The 23482-nt window shown below is 34.6% G+C and overlaps 1 protein-coding gene across 1 annotated transcript in view; it reads left to right on the top strand.

Moving 5' to 3' along the window:
• CNTN5 (contactin 5) overlaps window positions 1-22410 on the top strand; it is a 535125-nt gene extending 512715 nt beyond the window's left edge. Inside the window, exons 20-23 of the mRNA XM_047071958.1 lie at window positions 7828-8014; window positions 8456-8568; window positions 17215-17383; window positions 22307-22410. Of these exons, the coding sequence (XP_046927914.1) occupies window positions 7828-8014; window positions 8456-8568; window positions 17215-17383; window positions 22307-22410 (573 nt within the window). The remainder of the gene's footprint in view (window positions 1-7827; window positions 8015-8455; window positions 8569-17214; window positions 17384-22306) is intronic.
• The last annotated feature ends 1072 nt before the right edge of the window (window positions 22411-23482 follow it).

Raw genomic sequence — 23482 nt, 5'->3', positions numbered from 1 at the left:
TTTGGCTTTTTGTCTTTTCTAATACATACATTAAAACTATACATCTCCAAACTCTGCATTCCTAGTACCTTATATAGAGGAAACCATATAGTATGGTTAAATACATAATATATTTTTTAAAGATTTATATTCTTCTACCTAAAAATATTAACTTTCATATCAAAACTTTTGTTTTTTCATTTAATTGGTATGCATTAAGAGGCTATGATGTTCACAGCTCATCTCACAAAACATATTTATGCACATTAGTTATAATAAAATATTCCCAGAATTTTCATTATTCAACATGCTGCATTTTACAACATTTGAGTAAAGGGAAGAGAACAAACATTTGTAAAACACCTGCACTAAACTACATGCATTAAGAACAAATTCAATTATATTCATAACCAATCTTCTTTAGTATATGTCTAGATAGTAATAACAGTTTCTAGGAAAAATAAATACAAATTTATTCAGTAAATTATATTCTTTGTTATGTTCTTGCTGAATTTAAACCTCCTCACCTCATATCCTCTAATCACTGTTGAACTGCCTCATAAATATTCAAAAGTTTAACTAAGCATTGTTTATTTATATTATTTGATTCATTGAATTACATCCTTTATAGTAAAATTACCGCTAGGCACAAAGCAACTACTATGTATGCAATCTAATAATACCGACTGCCAGCATATCTCAGAGTATTGATTGTGAATAGCCAATTTAATAACTATCCCTAGTGCTAAACTCAGGAGATTAGGAAGCTGGAGATCAACTAAATTGAGGCAAGCAGAGACGTTCCTGACTGAAACAAATTCATCTTCCATGGGAAGTGTGTTCCTCATATATAAGATTTAAAGCTCTCAGTAAGGACATGGCTAAAATTAGGAGTTACATAAGAAAAGAGGAATGTAAAAGGCAATTTAAGCATTATTAGGGAAAAGATCATAGTGTTTCAAAGTTTCTCTGAAGGTGAGGAATTACTAGAGAAAGCAGCCTAGAAATGAAATGTCTGCCTTCTCACTCTCAGTTTACATTAGTTACAACTTTTGAATTTAGGACTGGCAGTGAATTAAATTGAGGCATATAAAACTAGCTTTTCTTGATTTCTCTTAAAGTAACCCTGAAACCATAAGAAAAGAAGACAATCCTTATTGCAATTGCAATGAGGGGTATGAAACAAAAATATTTGTAGCATTTTCTAGGTTTTTCTTTCCTTTCATCTTTATGCAATGACCCAGCCTCAAAATCCCATTTTCTAATGTTCAAGCAAGGAATGAAATCACCTCTGGGCCCCTTCCCCTTTATCTTTTTCTTCAGTGAAACAAACTAAAGTCACACACGTGAAGCTTTATCTCTCAGATCAGGCCTCAGTAGATTTCTTTGTGTTGCTTGGAGAACAGGAGTGGAAGCTTGTACTAACACTGATAATCTAGCATCTACCTGTACAGTATAGGCCACTGGTCTGGGTTATACAGTTTAGAGATGGATGTCTCCCCTTTCAAATAAATTTTAATTCCTTTTTAGAATACTATTAAAGATCTGTTAGGTAAGATTCAGGTATGATTAAGCAGAAGAAAACTCTCTGAAAGAAAGAAAGAAATTATAAGGTTCAGCATGAATTCCTTCCCCTATAAGAGATTTTCTTGTAAATCAGAAGAAAAATTTTAAACGAGTCTAGATAATGATGAGAAAAGAATATTTCTTATGTATTTAAAGAGTGATCCAGAATATGAAGAGAAGGCAATAAAATAAAAACCAAAGTAACTAAAATAAAATATTCATTACAAACAATAAAATGCAAATTTAATACTAGTAAATATTTAAACCAGTGCTTCAGAATACAAACTTGAGAAGTTATCCCAGAATACAAAGTAAATGAATAAGGAAATTTTAAGGTGAGAGAAAAGATGGCAGACATGAAAGACAAAAGAAATTTGGTCCATAAGCAGTAGATATCTGCTAAGAGGACTGAATATATAGAGCAAAAGCAATAACAACGACTTAAAAAATAAAAATAAAAAATAAATAAATAGTCCAAAATCGAAGTAACTAAAATATATTCCACAGAGTTTCAGGAAATATTAGTCTTAACAACTCATTCTTTGGCATGCCCATAACTATCACCAAAGTCTGTTGATTTCATCTTCTAAATATTGCTTGACTCCCTATGTGTCTCCACATCCACCACTATAACCTTTGTTCAGGCTACACTTATTTCTTACCCAGACTCTGGTAATGCCTTCCAACCACTCTCCTGTATCTACACTAGTTCTTTTCCAATCTCAAAGTCTTTTTTGACTCACCATTATCCCAGTTGCCTACAGACAGTTCTTGATAAATAATACATATTCAAAAAAAATTTTAATGAAGAATTGATAATCTTTAAAAATTCAAGTCCTAGTAAAATACTTACATTTCAATATGCATAATCAAAAAAACTACACTCCCTAGAAGAAAGAATAAGTTACTTTCAAAGGTGCAAAAATCAATTACTCTTTGCAACATTAAGTAACAACACAAAATAGAGCTATGTTTATTACATTCAAGGAGTACAATATTGAAATAACAGTGATCACCGAGTGCAATTAATGATGTAGAAATAAGTGACTACTGGAACTAAGAAAAAAAAGTATTTTTTTAAATCTAACAAGCTAGCAAAAATCAGGATAAGATAAAATATTAGGGAGACTTCTTCACTGATTTTGTATATAATCACAATTCACCCAGTAACTGTACACTACAAATGGCAAAACCATGTATTTTAGGCCTTGCAACTTTATGTAAGAGAACTGGATTGTGTGTGACATGAATATCTTAGAACTATCACATCAAAAAAGTCAAATATACTATCTGCATAGTTAAAATTGTAATTATCCTGGAGAGCCAACTTTGGGGAAAAATGGATATTTACTAAGAAGAGCTATCCTGAAAATTTAGGCTCAAATGTACACTCTTACAGGTATTGGCTGACTCAGATAATAATAATTACTTATCACTGATAATATCATATGTTATTATAATTTTAAGTAAATTTTTTGGGAGACAAAATCAGAAAATCAAAACAATATGAAGAATTTCAAAAACAGGGTACCAGTAGACTTACAAATAATAAAAATCATAAATATTAAAACATCAAGAAAAAAATATTTCAAGTAGTTGAGTGATAACAAGGGAACTATCTAAAACTGATTCATAAACCTGAGGTAAGTAGTATTTTGCCTGTTTTATAAACAAGGATATAGAGATTCAGTGGTTAAGTAATTTGTTCCATTATATCCAGGTTACAGATAAAAAAAGTAAGTTTCAAATATAGGTGTTCTGGCCCCAATCCCATGATCTACCTAGAGCTTACAATAATATGGTATATCTCTTAGACTCATGTACTTTTTTTTGAAATGAAAATTTGTACAAACTATTTGAAAATGAGTGTGACATTTTATGTATCAAAAAACAACATTTTTCATATCTTTACACCCCATAATCTCCTATGTGGGATTCTATTCTGGGGAATTAATCCAGTATGCAGAAATCAATACAGATGAAGACATTCATGGCAATACTTTGATTAAAAGAGCATCACTTGGAAACTACCCAAATGTTCCACAATAGGACAATGGTTAAATATTTGGTACACAGGGGCACCTGGGTGGCTTAGTCAGTTAAGTGTCTGACTCTTGATCTCAGCTCAGGTCATGATCTCATTGTGAGTTTGAGCCCCTCATCAGGCTCTGTGCTGACAGCATGGAGCCTGCCTAGGATTCTCTCTCCCTCTCAATCTGTCCCTCCCCTGCCCACAGACTCTCTCTCTCTCTGTCTCTCTCTGAAAAATAAATAAATAACCATTTTTAAAAAATAATATTTTTATACATATGATAGAATATTACTTTGAAAAAGTGAGAAAATATGTATATGTATATGTAGCTATAATGTTAGAAAACAAAAGTAGGACATACAGTTATAGGTATATAACTATATTCAATATATGTAATGAAAATATAGGAAGAGATACACAGACACACACAAAAGACAATTATCTGAAGTTGGCAAAATAGTTATCTTTACTGCTGGTTTGTGATATTTATATCTTTTTTAACGCTTTTAACCTAATGTTTCAAATGATCTCATTTGGAGTTCAAAGTTTATGGGTTGATGAAATCTATCATCAGGGTGGAAATCGAATCATGGAGAAAGAAATCAAATAAAGAAATTTCAACTTTAGAAGGTGTGTGTGACTTGTGAATACTACATTACCTCAACTCTAACTTAAGAATCATGAGAGAAGCATAATGGTAAACTCCAAATATTTTTTTGGTTTTGTTTTGCCCTTTTTCCCATCAAAAAAAAATAAATAAAGGAAAATAATTATCATTTCACTGTGAAAGTAACAACTCCTCCTATTCCTGTTTTTTAAACATGATAGAAAGAGAATGTATGCTTTTTTTTTTTTTAGGTTTCTCTATAGGTTTTATTTTTTTGGTGCTTTTTTTATTAAGCTTTTTATTTTAAATCTAGTATAGTTAACATACAGTGTTATGTTAGTTATAGTGATTCAACAGTTTCATACATCATTACTCAGTGCTCATCACAATAAGTGTACTCTTAATCCCTTCACTTATTTCACCTACCCCCCCCGATATTCTTTGTTTTAAACAAGTACCCTTAGTTAAAGTTATTTTTTTTTCAGCAAGAACATGTTTTACTTGATGCATACTTCAGAATACACTCTAAGTTTAGCTGATGCAAGAAGAATTTCTGTTTTTTTCACATTCAGTTACTTAAGAAACATTTTATCTGTCACTTAGGATGCTTTATTTTAGGGTGATTAATCGGAACATTAAACATTCAATATTTAGAAGTCCAAAATTTATAGTTGAAATCTGTATCAAATCTGTATCAAAATTTGTCAAATTTGACCATACTCATCTCCCTCAAGTATGTATATTTAATCAATTTAAAATAATCTCACCAATTAAAGTAAATTAAAATAGAAAAGCAAGAATCAGATATACCACTGGAAAGGAAAGACTCTGCTCATCCAACAACATCTCAGCCAATTTTGCAGTTTAAAATAACTTAGATTTATTCAGTTAAAATATTCTCAAACACCAAGCAAGATAAGCTAGTTCTCAGAATTGGGAATAATGAGTCCATCATCATATAAAAGATAGGATTTTAGAGGAGTCCAGCTTTAATCAAACAGATATTTGAAGTTCAGTCAGTTCAAATCTGTGAAGAGACAGGGATGAGAAATAAGAATGCAATTATCTTTTTAGGCTTTAAAAAAAATAGAGAGATAGGTATATACATAGATATACAAGATCTGTGTAGATGTATCAGTTTTAGTCCCAAAGAACTAAACTACTCTAAATAGTTTAAGAGGTACTTTATTATAGTTATTAAATGCTTTACTAACTTATCAAGTTAAATTAATAGACTCCAGGGTGACTTGAAAGACCAGGAATGACTCTTAAAGTCAAACTATAGAATCAACACAAAGGAAGATGTCTTTTAAGCCACCAGCCCCAGAAGCACATTCCACTACCATGGTTAAGGAAGCCTCTATAATCAGGATGGTGCCACATTCAGAAAGCGGCTGTGATCTGGAGAGCTCTGCTACTGTTGCCGGTTCCAGAATCCCACCATGCCAACTATGATTTGTACCAACGAAATAAACATCCTGCGCCCTATTTCTTGACGAACAAAGCTGATGGTTAGACAATGAGTCACTTATTAATGCTGCCTGGAGGGGCAGGGAGTGGATAAGTAATAAGTAATGACTCCCTTAATGTGCTTACCAGCAGAAAAGAAGAAGCAGAAGTTCAATCTCCATCTCACTTTTATTTTCAAATGCCAGGCATATTCATCTGACTGGCTGAAGTTAAAACACATTGAATCCTAACTACAAAGGAGTCTTAAAAATAATATTTTTAGCTCTCCATCCTCTTCAGTACAGGAAGACAACTGGAACGAGAGGAAATGGATGTTGAACACTAATGTACCATATCCCTTTGGTTACTCAACATACATACACATCATTTTCCACATTCAACAACCCTAAAAAGTAACAATAAGCAACAACCATATTCCAAACTGATATGGTACAAATGTAGCTTTTTAAAAATTTTAAACATTTATTTATTTATTTTTTAGAGAGAGAGTACAAGCTGGGGAGGGGCAGAGAGAGAGGGAGAGAGAGACTCCAATACAGGCTCTGTACTGTCAGCACAGTGGCCCATGTGTTCAAACCCACGAACTGTGAGATCATGACTTGAGCTGAAGTCAGACACAACCGACTGAGCCACCCAGGTGCCCCAACAAATATAGCTTTTACAAATGAAAATATATGTACCCTTTCCCCAAACAAGAAATTCAAATCTGTCCGTGTCAGGGTGAAAGTTTATTCTTCCTCTAGTGAACTATATTAGAAAGTTACCTATGTACAGCACTATGTAAAATATCACAAGAAATAAGGGTCCCAAGTCATTTAATATGTATATACAAAACAGTACATGGAAGAAAGTATGGCTATTATAGTCTTCATTTAATAAAATTGCAGTTACAATTTATAACTTCCTTCTTCCTCTACCCATTTCTTATTCCCTTTGCCTTCAGCCAGCACCTAGGCTGGTAAAGACCTTTTAATTTGATATGGTGACTCAAATGTTTTTTCCTCAGAGATGAGAGCCTATAATGACTTCCTATGGCTACAGCTGGAAATGGTAGTCTTTGGCATGCTCCAGAATATTTCAAATAACAAACCCCTTGCTGCCCACAATGTATGGCAGCACCCTTAGCTGAAAGAACATCTGGAAAATATGGTGTTTGGCTTTCTAGCCTCTACAGTAGACAAAGCACTTCAAGAAGCATGAAATGGGTGCAGTGATCCACTTCTTTCACCACAGTAATGAATAGGGGAAAAAAGCACTACTGTTCTACTACTTTTACCATAGTAAGTAAGTAGAGAAATAAAAAACTACCCTTTTATCTACTTCTACATGGTTATGCTCTAAGGTCTGAAACAGTGTTAAGCTTTAGGTATATAAAGACAAGACAATTAAAGTCACAAAGAAATTAAGTTTGGTACAAAAGCAGCCACCACAAACTTATAATCAGGAAAGGTCATTTCTGCCTCCCTCCCAGATCCTAGCAATGTGACTTCTCTACATTTAGACCACTCCCAAGTACCATGAGTGTTATTAAACCCATACAGCTTAGGGGCACCTGGGTGGCTCCGTCGGTTGAGCGTGCGACTTCAGCTCGGGTCATGATCTCACAGTCTGTGAGTTCGAGCCCCGCATCGGGCTCTGTGCTGACAGATCATAGCCCGGGGCCTGTTTCAGATTCTGTGTCTCCCTCTCTCTCTGACCCTCCCCCCTTCATGCTCTGTCTCTCTCTGTCTCAAAAATAAAATAAAACGTTAAAAAAAAGTACAGCTTGTATGACTCATCTTTATGTGGGGCCCAGGAGGAAATACTGTTCATGTCGATTTCTCAAATAATTCATTCAAAGCCCCATGGCTTTGAAAGGTAAAAGTTTCTGATAACTTATGAGAGAAAAGCACTTCTTCAGTTTCTTTGAATAATTTTTCCTTAATGTCAGGATGTGTTTTTGACTCTTTCCAAGCAATTCATGCTACCAAGCTAGAAGATAGCACCTTTTGTGGCTCTGTTGAGTACTGCTAAGATGCACACAGACACAGATCAGGCAATGACTGACTGATTTTTGCCTCATTAGTAACACCTGTTAATGTTTTAAGAAAACATCAAAAAAGAAAAAAATCAAACAATCACAATCATAGGAGAAACTTCAAAGTTAATCTGTCATGTAATAATTTGTTGACAGGTCGGTTATCGGAAAGACATGGAACAAGAAGATGCAGCAGAAACAGTCAAAACTAGAGGAAATGAGTCATCTGTCATTCTAACAGGATTAGAAGGAAATACTTTATATCACTTCAGAGTGAGGGCTTATAATGGTGCTGGATATGGGCCACCTAGCAGTGAAGTGAGTGCAACCACCAAGAAATCCCGTAAGTGACCTAGGCTTTTTGTTTGTTTCAGACAAAAGGGGATATATCTGTTAACATTTCTGAAAGCCATGTGAGATACATAATAAGGAGAGCTAAAGGGGAGTTTTGATTCTTAGTCTTGCTTCAATGCTTAGATCTGAATTCCAAATCTAGCTCAAATAATTTTGTATTCACAGTAGATAAAGGTTATCTTCCTGTGAAACAAGGCCAAGCAATTTTGACACAGAAAGAAGATAAAAGGATTCTGGTTCAAAAGCTCAGTAGAGTAGCCATTAAAATGACACTCCTGGAGCAAAAACCTTCCTTATCTGACTCCAGCTGGAAAGAAGCCTATGGTGTCAGCCAACTACTAAACACAAGAAAAGACTGAAATACAAAGATTTAAGTGAAGAAATGTATTTAAGACTCCTTATCAGTTCACTTTCACTTTTGATTTTGCAGCCCCTAGTCAAGCACCTAGCAATCTCAGGTGGGAACAGCAAGGTTCTCAACTTTCTCTTGGCTGGGAACCTGTCAGACCATTAGCCAACGAATCTGAAGTCATGGGCTACAAGGTCAGTGTGCTTCTTCACTCTCTGGTATAGATATTCAGCTCAAAAACTGTTATTATGAGGATGTACAGTTAATAAGGCATAAAAAGACCCATTAGCATACCTGTTTTTTCCCAATAATTTTTTACCTATAACGTAGGAAAAAGTATCCCTCCAATGGGAAAGCCAAGGCAGTCAAAATCAGTTTCAACTGCAAAAGATACAGGAAGGGAAGAAGTAGGAAAAGCAGCAACAATTTGAACACAGGATGAAGATGGCTCCGTGAAGCACATGTGAGGGCCAGCAAAACTTGGGCAGAGTCCTGGAATTCTTTCCCAGTAGACAAACTTTTCTGGCAGATAACAAAGACTGGATGACTTAATTTGAGTGGAAAGACTCTATTAGCAGAAAAAAGAAGAAATGCTAAGGCCAGCACTCTGGGTTAAGAAAGAGTCCATGGAGAGGCAGCAAGCTCCAAAATAGACACAACATTTCACATACAGTCATCCTGCAATGTACCAGCAAGAGGGCTGGGAATATAAAAACATTTAGTTTGTTTTTGAAAAACAACTTTGGAAAAAAAAGAAAAACAATTTTTTCTCTAATTTTAAAATATATATGTGGTCTATGTATTGAATTGGCTGAATTTAAAATTCTTTTTTCATCAGATTCGATGACTGTCTTAAACTCTATATAGAATCATTAGTTGAATATTATTTATATAATAAACTTTAAGCATTTTAATGATAATATTTAGACTGAAAATCATCATTAATGTGGCTTTTCAATCATCAGAAAGGGTAACACAGTATTTTATATATAAAGTGCTAAAACTCTGAAACTAACAACTGAAGAAGTTATAAATGGAATATATTTTTAAGGTAGGTAATTCCCATTAAGCATATTTTAAGATACACATTATATTATTTCTTACAGACTGTAATTAATGTGGATTGCAGACACTTTCATTACTCAACCACACACACTGAAATCTGTTCTCATTCTCAGAGATATTGAATTTGATCTTTTGGGGGAGGGCAGGTGAGCTATTTTTTTAATCCAGCTAGAAGTATAGTATGCAATTACTTATGAGTGTATATCAGATGCGTGTTTTTCCAGCATGGACTTGCATTTGTTAGGTATAGTGGGAAAATAACACTAGCTTCTGAGTCAGACAGACTTTTGTTACTTTTGTGTTACTCTGAGCAAGTTGCTTGATCTCTCTGGGTCTCATTTTCTTAACTTCAAAATGGCAAAATAAAAATAAAATAATATATATCACACAGGATTGTTTTAAGGGTTAAATAAGATAATTTATGTAAAATAGTACATAGCTGTTAGCATATAGAATGTGCTTACTTAAAAATAGCTACTATTTATTCTAATTTTTGGAGGAAAATATCTGGTTAGGTGAAATTTTAACAAAAGGAACTGATCTTTGAAAAATGCTTGCCAGTTCTGTTTACAGGAAGACAGTACAAGTCACCCTAGAATACCTTCTTGTTGGGGGAAGAATCACTAGCTTGTTCCATCTTAGGTGTGTAAATTAATGACAAGTAGGTACACATTGACAGAGGATTTTTCTTTCTTTTGTTTCCTTGAAATAGTTATACTTTCTTATGTCCTTGAGAAGAAACAGCTGCTCCCTAAGAGAGGAGTCTTTTGATAACAAATGGAGTGAAACCTCAAAGCCTGTTCTTTTGCAACTAAATATTTTTAGAATTTCTGACCGACAGGATAATCCCCAATGAGAGACTTATTGGCAGAAATGTCACTAAGGCCCCATGAGGGAAAGAAGAATTTAGGCTGATGACTGCAGCTTAATGCAGAGCCTGGATTCTCCTGGGAAAGTCCAGTTTTCACAGAGCAGGTAGCTCTGGCTGAAATCTCCTCCTGATGCAGGCACAGGGACTCCTGGGTGGCTCAGTCAGTTTAGGGTCTGACTTCGGCTCAGGTCATGATCTCATGGTTCATGAGTTCAAGGCCTGCACCAGGATCTCTACTTCAGCATAGATGCTCTTCGGATCCTCTGTCTCCCTCTCTCTGCCTCTCTCTCTCTCTCTCTCTCTCTCTCTCTCTCCACCTCTCAAAAATAAATAAACATTAAAAAAATAGAAACAGTAGGCACACCTGGGTGGCTTAGTCTGTAAGCATAGGACTTCAGCTCAGGTGGTGATCTCACAGTTTCTGGGTTCGAGCCCGCATAGGGCTCTGTGCTGACACCTCAGATCCTGGGGCCTGCTTCAGAGTCTGTGTCTCCCTCTCTCTCTCTGCTCCTCTCCTGCTTGCACTCTCTTTATAAATAAATAAATAAATAAATAAATAAATAAAACATTAACAAAAAAGAATAGCTGCAAATTTATTTTTTTTACATATATGAAATTTATTGACAAATTGGTTTCCATACAACACCTAGTGCTCATCCCAAAAGGTGCCCTCCTCAATACCCATCACCCACCCTCCCCTCCCTCCCACCCCCCATCAACCCTCAGTTTGTTCTCAGTTTTTAACAGTCTCTTATGCTTTGGCTCTCTCCCACTCTAACCTCTTTTTTTTTTTTCCCCTTCCCCTCCCCCATGGGTTCCTGTTAATTTTCTCAGGATCCACATAAGAGTGAAACCATATGGTATCTGTCTTTCTCTGTATGGCTTATTTCACTTAGCATCACACTCTCCAGTTCCATCCACGTTGCTACAAAAGGCCATATTTCATTTTTTCTCATTGCCACATAGTATTCCATTGTGTATATATACCACAATTTCTTTATCCATTCATCAGTTGATGGACATTTAGGCTCTTTCCATAATTTGGCTATTGTTGACAGTGCTGCTAGAATAGCTGCAAATTTAAACTAAACGATGTAACCCAGAGAACACAAGCTTGTAGCCCCCTTTTCTGAGTATGACTCTGAGGAAAACTCTAGCCCAGACAAGGATCTGCACTGCAGCTAAAGAGCTGTGCCCCTGCAGGGAGATTCACACAAGTGTGGAATGGCCAAGGCTGAGCATGAAACTCAGAGGAAAATGATCTCTTTGATTCCTACTACATCCCCACAAATTACTGCCAAACCAAGAATGACCTAACCTCTGGACCAAGAATGCCAGTACAATAGTGGGCCACCTAATTAGTGTATGGCAGTCACAAAGACTAACTAAAGTAGGGACAAGTCAGCACATTACTTCCCTATCCACAAGGTAATTTGAGGTAGAGGACTTCCTGCTAAACAGGGTAAGAGAAAGCTTCCACCATTAATTCCAATATCAAAAAGAGAAGTAAATTTATTTTTGCTCCTTATCTTTGCTAAGTTACTTTACTTTTATAAGCAAAAGACATCACTAGAAATGTACATCGTATCTACATACATAAGTTTCAGCCTGTGACAACTTGGAGTCAATGCTTAGATTTAAAATGCAAAGATTACATATCCCAACTTTTGTATTGAGTCCAGTGTAAAGTAGATGAATTCATAAAGGTCTTTAGCTCAAAGTTTTCCGGATTTTGAAAATTATTGAAAGATGATAAAAATGGAGAAAAATAGATTTGTTCTCCAGACTTGACCCATAAATAATACACTCAATTTTTTTTACTTATAGTTAGGATACTATATACAAGATTTAACTCATTCTTTGAAAACAAACGACAAAGATAGCATAATAAAATAATAATAAGTTAAAATAGTGGAATTTGACTAATCCATTTTCTAAGAAGCATGTATCTGGCTTGTTTACTTAACTTCAGAATTGAAGTGTCAATATATATATAAGGCTAATACATTAACAGAGAATTATATGAGACATTTTGTGCAAGGTGTTAATAAGAAAAAGGAGGTCTCCTCATCATAAATCTTATTGGGAACTTGACCAAGAATGTAGTGGAAGAAGGATAGAATCAACCCATATGATTGTGTCAGAGGTGACACATTAGAATTAAATTCATTCAGATAAATATGAAGTATTACCTAGCTGTGAAATTTCTTACTGCATTTTTGAGATCATCCAAGAGATCCTGAACTTCCTGAGATTTTGTTTAACAAGCCCAGATTTGACAGTAATAGTTTCAAGACATCACAGTTTTTCATTTAAAACTAAGAGAAATACAAGCCTGAAGAACCAGAAGAAAATTGGGGAATTCCAGATATAGCTACAAATTATTGTTACTCATATAAAATAACTCTCCATTTGAAAAGTTGAATCAAATTTGGGCATTTATTTGTGTATTTAGGACTTCTTCAGGTCAATTATTATTATTTTATTTTCTTGTCTTTACATTTTCAAATTCAGAAATAGTAACCTATATTATTAATATATTATTTATAAGTGATCAGGAAAATGGAGCAAAAATTTCAAATAATTTTTTTCTAATTTAATGTATTTTTCCCTAATAAATTCTTTTCAAAGAAGAAAATTTCATTTTTGTAATTCCTCTAGTGTGAGGTCTATATGTAGAGTCCTTACTAATTTGGGCATATCTGTTACTGGCATTCCTAAAGAAATACCAATACCAATAACAAAGCTGTGGTGTAAAGCATATTCAGCCATAATTCTCCTTAATAATCTTGAGCATGGAGGAACTTTTTCTTTATATTCTGAAAGAAGCTTACCAAGATTATAAAGTAAAACAACCATCTTATCTCCACTTTATTCTTCTCACATAGATTTAAGTTCAAGTGAAAGGGAAAATAATTATCAAATCCCGAGGAGCTATACTTTCACTTGTGCAAATATTACCTTCCCCAGCAAAAGAAACTTTTATATACTCAGAAAATAATGCAAGCAGTTCAGAAGGAATTCAGGACAAGGACCTCAGGCTACATACCAAAAAAAATAAGGTCTTATTTTTCTAGTCTACACCTACAAAATATCCTTTCCTAGATATACAACTACTTTTCCGTACATCTCCCCCCATCACCTCTACTTTCTGCCTATTTACAGAGCCAAAGAGAGTAAGGGAAAATCAGGCTCAAAGTTTACATGTTATTATGTAATCCATCAATATAAACAGAAGTTTATATTTATTTATCTAACTTAGATAGCAGGGCCTTCCAGACTCCTGAGATATATGTACACTTGGATTGATATTTTATTCCACACCCTACAGAATTCTGAAGCCCACCTCTATATTTATCCAGGAAGCCAACCTCTATATTTATCCATCTTCTCAGGGGACTTAATGTCTATGATCATTCTAGTCTCACTGATTTCCGGTATCTTGCAGTTGTTCCTTCATGTTATATTCACCCTATGTATGGACACAGCCTCTTTCTTGTGATACCCCAAAATTTAAAAAGACTCATATATAATTCTCTTACATGTAATTATGCTTGAAATTTTTCATTATAAAATATTTTTATTTTTATTTTTATTTTTTTTAAATTTTTTTTTCAACGTTTATTTATTTATTTGGGACAGAGAGAGACAGAGCATGAACGGGGGAGGGGCAGAGAGAGAGGGAGACACAGAATCGGAAACAGGCTCCAGGCTCTGAGCCATCAGCCCAGAGCCCGACGCGGGGCTTGAACTCCCGGACCGCGAGATCGTGACCTGGCTGAAGTCGGATGCTTAACCGACTGCGCCACCCAGGCGCCCCATAAAATATTTTTAAAATGAAAACAGAAATGACATAATTATTAAATATATGCATGTACAAAGCAGACTTGATAGAAATGTTGGCGGGAGCAGGCAGAGTGAAAAGCAAGGATCTGAAAATTGTCCATAGGAAGTCCTCTTCTTAAAAGTGCATCTGGCTGTACTCCAGTCAGTGGCTTCTTACTAGGACTTGTGCTTCCCAACTTTTTTCATCTTGCTTCTACCATTTTGCTGACTTGTCCCCACCCTCCTCTTTCCACTAGAGCTTCAGATTCCTTGCCCTCTATTATGAAGAGCAGCTGTCCCCATTGACTATTCCCAAGATGCTAAGCTGCTGAATAGGCCTTCCTTTTAATTGGATCCATCCTTCTCAGGGGGCACTTATAGTAAAACCAGCAAAATTTATTGTTATATCTTTAAGCATACTCATGCCATTATTCTGTTAGCATCAGACATATGGACTAGCCATTTCCAGATCATGCCTTTCAGAATAGCAGTACAGCTTTAATTTTTTTGTTTAGAATTACCTCTTTGAATAACTCACTCCTCCCAGCTGTTAAGGAGAATTTGAGAATAGTCTTGAAAATACACTTTCCTTTATGCCTAAAGATAGCTGCCATGGTAACTGCCATTCTGTAAATGTCCAGATTCGCAAAGTATTCTCTGGCTTCCTTATTGTCAATAACTACTTCTGACATGTCTTGACTTAGCCTTGACTTAACTCCTTAGCTAACTCACACATTCCTCATTCTAATTCATCTTTTCTAAATCAGGATTTTAAAATGAGCCAAGATTCTCTAAAGTATCTAAGACTAACCATTAATTTAATGTATCTTTTCACTTAGTATACCCACTTACTGGCTTATAGCATCACATCTCCCTGGATGTATTGGTAAAAGCCACATTTAATTTCAAACTCCTTTTGCTACCAGTAACTGACATTTTTCCTGCGTTTACCTTTTGTTTCTAAATCTCAACTGATCCACAAATTTTTTTTCAACTCTGGATTTTACAGAAGCATTAGATATGCATTACTAGCTGCATTTTTCTTTGTCATAAGAATTGTAATTTATTGAACCATAACAAGAATGTCCTCTAAAACAGTCACTCCCCTGCCAATCCCCACCAATTTACATACTTTCCCATTGCCATAAATTTGCTTTCTAATTACCTCATGTGGATGATTAGAATTCTAATTCATTACACTGCTACAGTCAAAATGAGAAACCTAAATTCTGACAATTATAATTTTTTAAGCCAAAAGAACCTTCTATGGGCATGCTCTGAGAAATGTTTCTGATTCCTCAAGTCTTGACCAAGTACCCATGCTGTGCATTGCTATCTCACTAAACACAGTTCCTATTGCAGTATATATCACACTTCATTGCATTGATATCTGTCTCTACTGTTATACTGTAAGTGCCATGAGAGCAGGAACGATGTGGTCTTGTTCTCTTATGAATCTCTGATACATAGCACTGTTCCTGGCCCACATGATACGCCCAATAAATATTTGATGATACTCCTATCATTCTGAAGCTACACTGAGGCAATGACTTCCTTCCCTATAAGTATTTCAGTACATACAATTATTGCACAGGTTATATACTTTTCAAGAGAAGTTACTTCTCTTCTGAAACCCTGAAGTAAACTTAAATCTGTGAAAGATAAAGGAAATGAAATTGAGGGACCATATATTACCAGAATGCAAAGGGGAGGATCAGATGCAGGCAGACTTCAATATGTATCAATATCGTTCTGCTAAAGTTTATTCCCCTCTATGTACATTGGTTCAAGTGCAAAACATATTTTTAGAAGGAAAAAAAAGTATAAATTTTTTGTCTAACTTCCTAAGACAGTCCATCTTTTATGATGCAATTGAAATACTGACCACTGACAATGAACAGTAATGGCAACAGAAGTAGCTTTCTCTTATTAAGCTTACCATGCACCAGGTCCTATGATGGGCATTTTATATGCATTCTCCCATTTCATTCTCCTAACAAAGCCATGAAAGAAAAATTATTATCTTTATTATATACTAGAGGCACTCGAGGTTTAGAAAGATTAGTAACTTGCCCAAATTTGCCCAGACAGGAATATGGAGATTGTGTTTTGTTTTGTTTTGTTTTGTTTTGTTTTGTTTTGTTTGTAGGAGATTGTTTTGAATTGGGATCTGTAAGTACATACAATATAATATAGCTCTGAAACAGCTCTTAACTGATCATCAGAACACTAACCTTCCAATGCAATATTTTCCCTAACTAGCCACCTGATCTTGTATAAATTGCATAACTCCTGTGTTCTTTGCTTCCTAAAATGTAAACATGGGATAATTCTATGTCCTAATTTGTAATTCTGAAACTTCCATGAATACATGTTCTATTCTAGTACCACGGACAGGTGTTGAAAAAGCCTTCCCTCTACCGGCCAAAGTATCCAAATGCCAGTTCACAGAAAAGCAAACAACAACAAAAGTAAAAGTAAAAACACTAAAATGTTAACTTCCAGCCATTTCTTACATTATTAAGGATTTATTATTGATGTGTTTAAGAAACTATCACTTTAGTCCTTTCAATTGAAGAGGACAGCTGTGAGTACTCACTCGGGATACTATCTATCCATTTCAATAACCAAGAGTAAAAGACTTTTAGTGATATGCCCCCTCACTACCTACTGCCCTAGTCTCAATATCACCATCTCCATATATCTTCTGTTTATTCCATACCTAATGCTATGGTTTTGTACTGCTTGGGTGTATTTTTTAATCTTCTCTTATCTTTTCCTAGAATTCTCATCCTTTTCTCCAACTGGTGAACTCTATCTTCACATACTTACTTCAGGCATCTCCTCCTCTAAAACATGTTTCCTAACCCACAGACAGAATTAAATTCTCTCTTCTATATTTTCATAGCATCTTTTTACACTTCCAATGCTGCACATAGCACATGCATTACATTTGCTTACATATCTGTCAAAGATGTAAGCTCCCTCTGCTCAAAATGTGACATACAGTAGTCAGTCAATAAACATTTGGAATCCTCAACTGAATAGCAAATGTTTAAACCTCTGCTATTATTTCCAGGTTTTTTACAGGCAAGAGGGGCACAGCAACAGTCAAGTTATTGAAACACAGAAACCTCAAGCAGTAGTACCACTCCCTGATGCTGGAGTCTATATTATTGAAGTTCGAGCATACAGTGAAGGAGGGGATGGAACGGCTAGTTCCCAAATCAGGGTGCCATCCTATTCAGGTATGTTTTGATTGGCATAATAGGCTTAATTTGATGACTACCAACAAATAGTGTAAGCCTCACCAAAATTAATATGATGAATTGCATGGTTCACATGAAGGGTCTCATTTCTCACTCTGATTTCCATACCATCCTCCAATTAATACAAACCATGGCAGTATGTCCATAAGTGCAGAATTTCTACAAATCTAGAAAGGGGTCGATCTTTTCATTAGAATGTGCTTATTTGTGAAATTTCCTTGCCTATCATGGTCTCTGGCTATTTCAGCTTTGCAATATTTTTTTAAATGTTTATTTATTTTTGAGAGAGAGACAGAGACAAAGACAGAGTATGAGCATGAGCATGAGCAGAGGAGGGGCAGAGAGAGGGGAGAGACAGAATCTGAAGCAGGGTCCAGGCTCCGAGCTGTCAGCACAGATCAGCACAGAGCACAACACAGGGCTTTAACTCACGAACCGTGAGATCATGACCTGGGACTTAACTGACTGAGCCACCTAGGTGCCCCTGCAATATTGCTTTTAAACTGCCATTGCACTATTTTAACATACTCATTTTTCTATTATCTTGGTCACCTTTATCATTAGATAATGGAGAATGAGGTACAGGAAAGTTTAAAGGAAATTCTTCTTAAAATTAAACTTTGATCATGTTTATTGATTTCAAAATAAATTGTAAATTCTATTGTGTATTATTTTTGTATTGCTTTGTCAGCTTTACTGAGATATAATTCATACATAAAATTTTGTAGGTTTAAGGTATACAACTTGTTGATTTGATACACTTATACATTGCAAATTTATTACCACCATAGCATTATCTAACTAACACCTTCATCACCTCATATAACTGCCATTTCTTTTTGTAGTGAGAACATTTAAACTTTACTCCCTTAGCAACTTTCAAGTATGTACTACAGTATTATTAACTGTACATTAGATTTCCAGAATTTATTTGTGACTCATTGTTATTATTAACAATATTAATAATTTCCAGCTTTTACTGAGCCCTTATTATGTGTTAGGCACGATCATAAGTCCTTTAAATACATCATCTTATTCAGTCTTAGTAACAATTATATGAAGTAGATGGCATTATTCATATTTTACAGAGAAATTTTAAGTAACTTGCCTAAGATCTAAGTGGAAGAACCAGGATTTGGACCCAGGTATGGTTGTCTCCAAGGCCACATATCTTTACCTCTTTACCATTACCATCATTATTACATCAGCAAAGGAATTATAGGACAAAAACTTTACAAATTTGGTAATGAATAACCATTTCATTGATGTAGTCAAAAAAGGAAACAAAAGATTTAATAAAGTATGCAAATCTCTCATTAAAAAATATTAGACAGTTTTCATTAAGTCCTTGAATAAAAATATGTAATGTGCATTTAAATAATGGGAAATTATGAACATTATTTATTATCATTCTCAAGCAGAATTGTCAGCCCAAAGGGAGGTATCCAGTGATATCCTATAGGACTCTGTATGTGGCTTCATTGTATTCAACATATTTATCAATTTGGATTAAGACAAAGGCATTATATATGAATTTTTTTGATGCCAAAAAATGAGGTAGAAAAAAATAAAAATAAATGAGGTAGAAGGCAAATATAGGGAAGAAAATAATTAGAATGAAACTTTGAGAAAACAAAAACATTGACATAATATTTGATAAGTAAACTCTTACATAAAAATACAAGATGAGGGGCACCAGGGTGCCTCAGTTGGTTTAATGTCCAACTCTTGATTTCGGCTCAGATTATGATCTCACACGTTGTGAGATCCACCCCTGTGTTGGGCCTCGTGCTGATTGTGCAGCCTGCCTGGGATTCTCTCTCTCCCTCTCTCTCTTCCCCTGTCCCTCCCCAGCTCTCTCTCTCTCTCCCTTTCTCGCTCTTTCTCTCTCTCTCTCAAAATAAATAAACATTTAAAAAATACAAGATGAGATAAAGGATATTATTGGGACAATTGATAAAATTTGAATAATGTCTATAGATTACATTTTATATATATATATATATATATATATATATATACATTAATTTCCTCTTTTAAAAAATTCTACTGTGGCTATATAAGAAAATGTCTTATTTTTAGGAACTATGCATTAATGTATTTAGGGTGAAAGGTACATCATGTCTGCAACTTACTTTCAAATGGCTCAGGAAAATGTATGTATTTATAGAGAAAATAATAAAGCAACAATGATGAAACAAACATTTAAGGAATCTGGATGAATTCTTTGTTCTATTTTTATAGCTTTTTGACACATCTAAAATTATTTCAAAATGAAATGTTAAAAATAAAAAACACGAGATATAGGAAATCTGACACTTTTCAGAAATTCAGGTGAAAAAGCCTAAGAATTTAAATATATTGTGGCCCCACAAAAACTTAATACACTTTATGATTCATTTATAAAAGTATAGTTTCAAGAGCAAGAAAGGTAATAATGTCTCCACACTGATTAGTTCACAATTGAACTGTTCATATGTGAGTATAAATTTTCAAGAGCACCTTGACAGATTATTTCCACAAAATGAAAAAGATGACAACTCTCTTCTTTATTCGTTTCATAAGTCTCAAATTTCTAAAAACAACAATACAATGAGCATTTACTGACCCTTGATCATATTTTTGGCATTATGCTAGGTGTTTTCTATATATTATCTTATCCTTTTAACAAACTTCTAAGTATTTTATTATTCTCCAAATCCCCAAGATTCCTTTCAACTCTAAGACAGAGTGTAAAGTGTCATCTGGACAATATCAGCCCCAAGTTTGAGAGTACTTATTAAAGACCTTGATTCTCCCATTGTACTGTAACTTCTATTCCATGAAAAACAAATTGTCAACTTTTATGTTTTAGTTAAAACGATATGGCTAGTGCAACACGTTTTCTGAGTTTTAATGAAGTGAAAACATAATACTGTCTATCACAGATCCATAAGCAACAATTGGTTTCTTTCTTATCATTTTCCAAAAACCAAAAGCTCCAAGAAGTTCAAGGACTTGCTCAAGTGAAAAAGCTATTGATTTTGCAGTTGGGACTAAGACATAATTCAGTGTAGTTGTTTGTATTTTGTTTTGATTTGCTATACTAAAATAATGTTTTTTCTTTGTGGATTCTATGTGAAATTTGAGATATAGTCCTCACTTAGCATTCTGAAAATGAGATGTTTTTGTAAAAGTATCATGTTAGTGGATTTGACAAGGACTCAGTCACTCTCAAAAAAAAATAGAAAAAACTATTTTCACAGCTTTTATTATTAAGCATGCATACCACTCCAGTGAAGCTTTCTCCTTATGCCTTTCTTATAGCTCACATGTAGCCATGCACTTCCTAATAACCTCTTTTGTACAAGTTGAACTACATGTAACATTCTCTAATATGTTGATTAATAGTTTCATTAGCACCTTAGCTGTAAAAATTTTCGAAGTAAAGATTTGCTGCTGCTGTGTGTGTGTGTGTGTGTGTGTGTGTGTGTGTTACCAAACAAATGATTCTTCAGCTCTTAAGTAAACATCTGGGGAAAATTAGATACTATTTCCATAACAAAAATTATAACCAGATCCCATTAACACTCAACTCTGGCTAGAGAAGATAACTTGACAGAAGGATGATTCCAAAAATTGAATGGTACATTTATTTTATCATTAATCTATCATTAAGGTCTCAATCAAGGTCAAGGCCAGTCATTATTTTAAGAGAGACAATACATAAGAGCATCTGTTTCCACTAATCCCAGCTCTGTGACTTAAAGCAAGTTCTATTATCTAAGCTCCAGTTCCCTCAACTGCAACAGGGGGATAAAAACAATACTTACTGCATAGGTATGTCATGAGGATCGAATAAGATAATATGTGTAAAGAGCTCAGTACAGCACATTGCATATAGCAAGCATTCATTAAATATCAATCATGAAAGGGGCGCCTGGGTGGCGCAGTCGGTTAAGCGTCCGACTTCAGCCAGGTCACGATCTTGCGGTCCGTGAGTTCGAGCCTCGCGTCGGGCTCTGGGCTGATGGCTCAGAGCCTGGAGCCTGTTTCCGATTCTGTGTCTCCCTCTCTCTCTGCCCCTCCCCCGTTCATGCTCTGTCTCTCTCTGTCCCAGAAATAAATAAACGTTGAAAAAAAAATTTAAAAAAAAAATATCAATCATGATGATGATACTTCAGACTTCTGGCTTGAGGAACCATTAGTAAAGTTAAATCTAAGGGTAACATTTAGTTTATGTGGAGCTTAGTTATGTGGCATTACCTAAACTACTTCAAACTAATCAATTCAAATCAGTAAATTTAATCTAACAACCAACCCCCCTAATTCATTAACTGCATACAATAATTTGGTCTCAAGATGGAAGAATTTCTACTGGATGTAGGGAAGAGTGACGAAAGATGGCTCTCCTTTGCCAAGTTAGGTATGAAAATCTAAAATTTAAGCCTGGTCAACTTAAACAGTTAAATAAATGAATAAGCTATGAGTATAATAAATTAAATAATTTTATTACTAAATTCAAAAATTGACTGAAGTAATTGAATTAGGAATTCTTATTGCCACAAACTTTTGCTAATTATTCTTGTTCCCTTTTCTGAACAATGTACTGTAGAAATTGTTTTATAATTCATACCTGGAATTTGGGATGTTTCCCATCAGTGAAATTTACATCATTGGTGAAAATTACACTAAATTTCCTGATTAGATTTTTTTTGATTTGACATAGCCTTTTATCACAGTATTCCATATATAATTCTACCTTCCATGTAATTTTTGGGAAACCTTTATTTTATAAGCACACCCTCATTAGAAACAAACCCATGTTGCACTCATTAGTATTACATACCTAAAAACAATTCTTTCCTAGCTCAAGCAAAACCAAAATAATTTGCTCCATTTAATGCTTCTCTATTTTCACAGGTGGGAAAATCACTAGTGCTCAATCGACCCTCCACACACTCTCTCCATCTTCATCATCGGTAACATTACTCTTGGCATTGATGATTCCCTCAACCTCTTGGTGAAAACTGCAGCTTAATTTGCTTTGCTTTCCTTTAGCGTGAAAATAGCGGTGAATAGAGTGTAGTGTAAGTGGAGACCCAGGACCCTGAGATGAGCTTTAAAATTTTGGGACTGCACATGGTGCACTTACAAGAGGTTGGGGGGGAATATGACTTATCCATCAGGTTTCTCTTTGATTTTGTAAATGGAGAGGACAGTTCTTGGTCCAATAAAAATATGCAGATTGTATGTAATGAATTTTTTTTGTAAGTAAAAGTAATTTCTGTCAAATGTATTCTTTACTTTTTTAATATGTTGGAATTTGATTTTATATCTGATGACCCTGAATGTGTGCCATCCATTTGTTAATTAAGTGGTCTCTAGCAGATCTGTTTCAAACACAAATACAAAAAGAAACTGAGAATGAAAAGTTTGCTGAAGACTCTGCAACTATCATTTTTCTTTTGGCTAGCTACCCCAATTGACAAACTGGTAGAAGATATGAAAAAAATAACTCAGTTGTGTGATCCATTATAGGATAAGTACACAAAAATTTTCTCAAAAAATTATTAGTTACTGCATAGAAAAATAGCAAAATTTGTCAATATGCTATTCTATATGCATCCCTAGGGCAAATTATTAGGGTAGGGAATAAGCCATTTACATTAGCACAAGGTAAATAGAAAGTGATTCCAAATGAATTTAAGTGCTATTGTTTTTCATTAATTACTATGTTATCCAGCTGCAAATATAGTGTTTATTTTAGTTACAAAAAAAGATTAAAGTCACACGCACAAATATGGTCACTAAAAACGGCAGACACTAATATGCTGCCAAAGGTGCTAACTTGAAAAAAAAAATGAATACAGGACACAGCTTTCCCATTTCCCTACCTATTGCCAAAACAGATGTTGAATTAGGTCCAGGGCTTTCTTCTAATTGTCAACAATTTTAAGGACAATCAAAATTTGTTGTGCAAATAATTACGCATACAGATAGTCTGTGGATTAAAATGGTTCAAGCGTAACAAATAAATTTTTATTTTTAATATACTTCCATGCATCACATACCACTTATAAAATATTAGCAGCTACT

The sequence above is a fragment of the Lynx rufus genome, unplaced genomic scaffold (genome assembly GCF_022079265.1).
Source record: "Lynx rufus isolate CCGP_SWC_20201006 ecotype Redwood Valley unplaced genomic scaffold, mLynRuf1.p SCAF_9, whole genome shotgun sequence".
Lineage (NCBI taxonomy): Eukaryota > Metazoa > Chordata > Mammalia > Carnivora > Felidae > Lynx > Lynx rufus.
The sequence above is the reverse complement of the archived record's forward strand: the minus strand, read 5'-3'. Positions and strand labels throughout refer to the sequence as shown.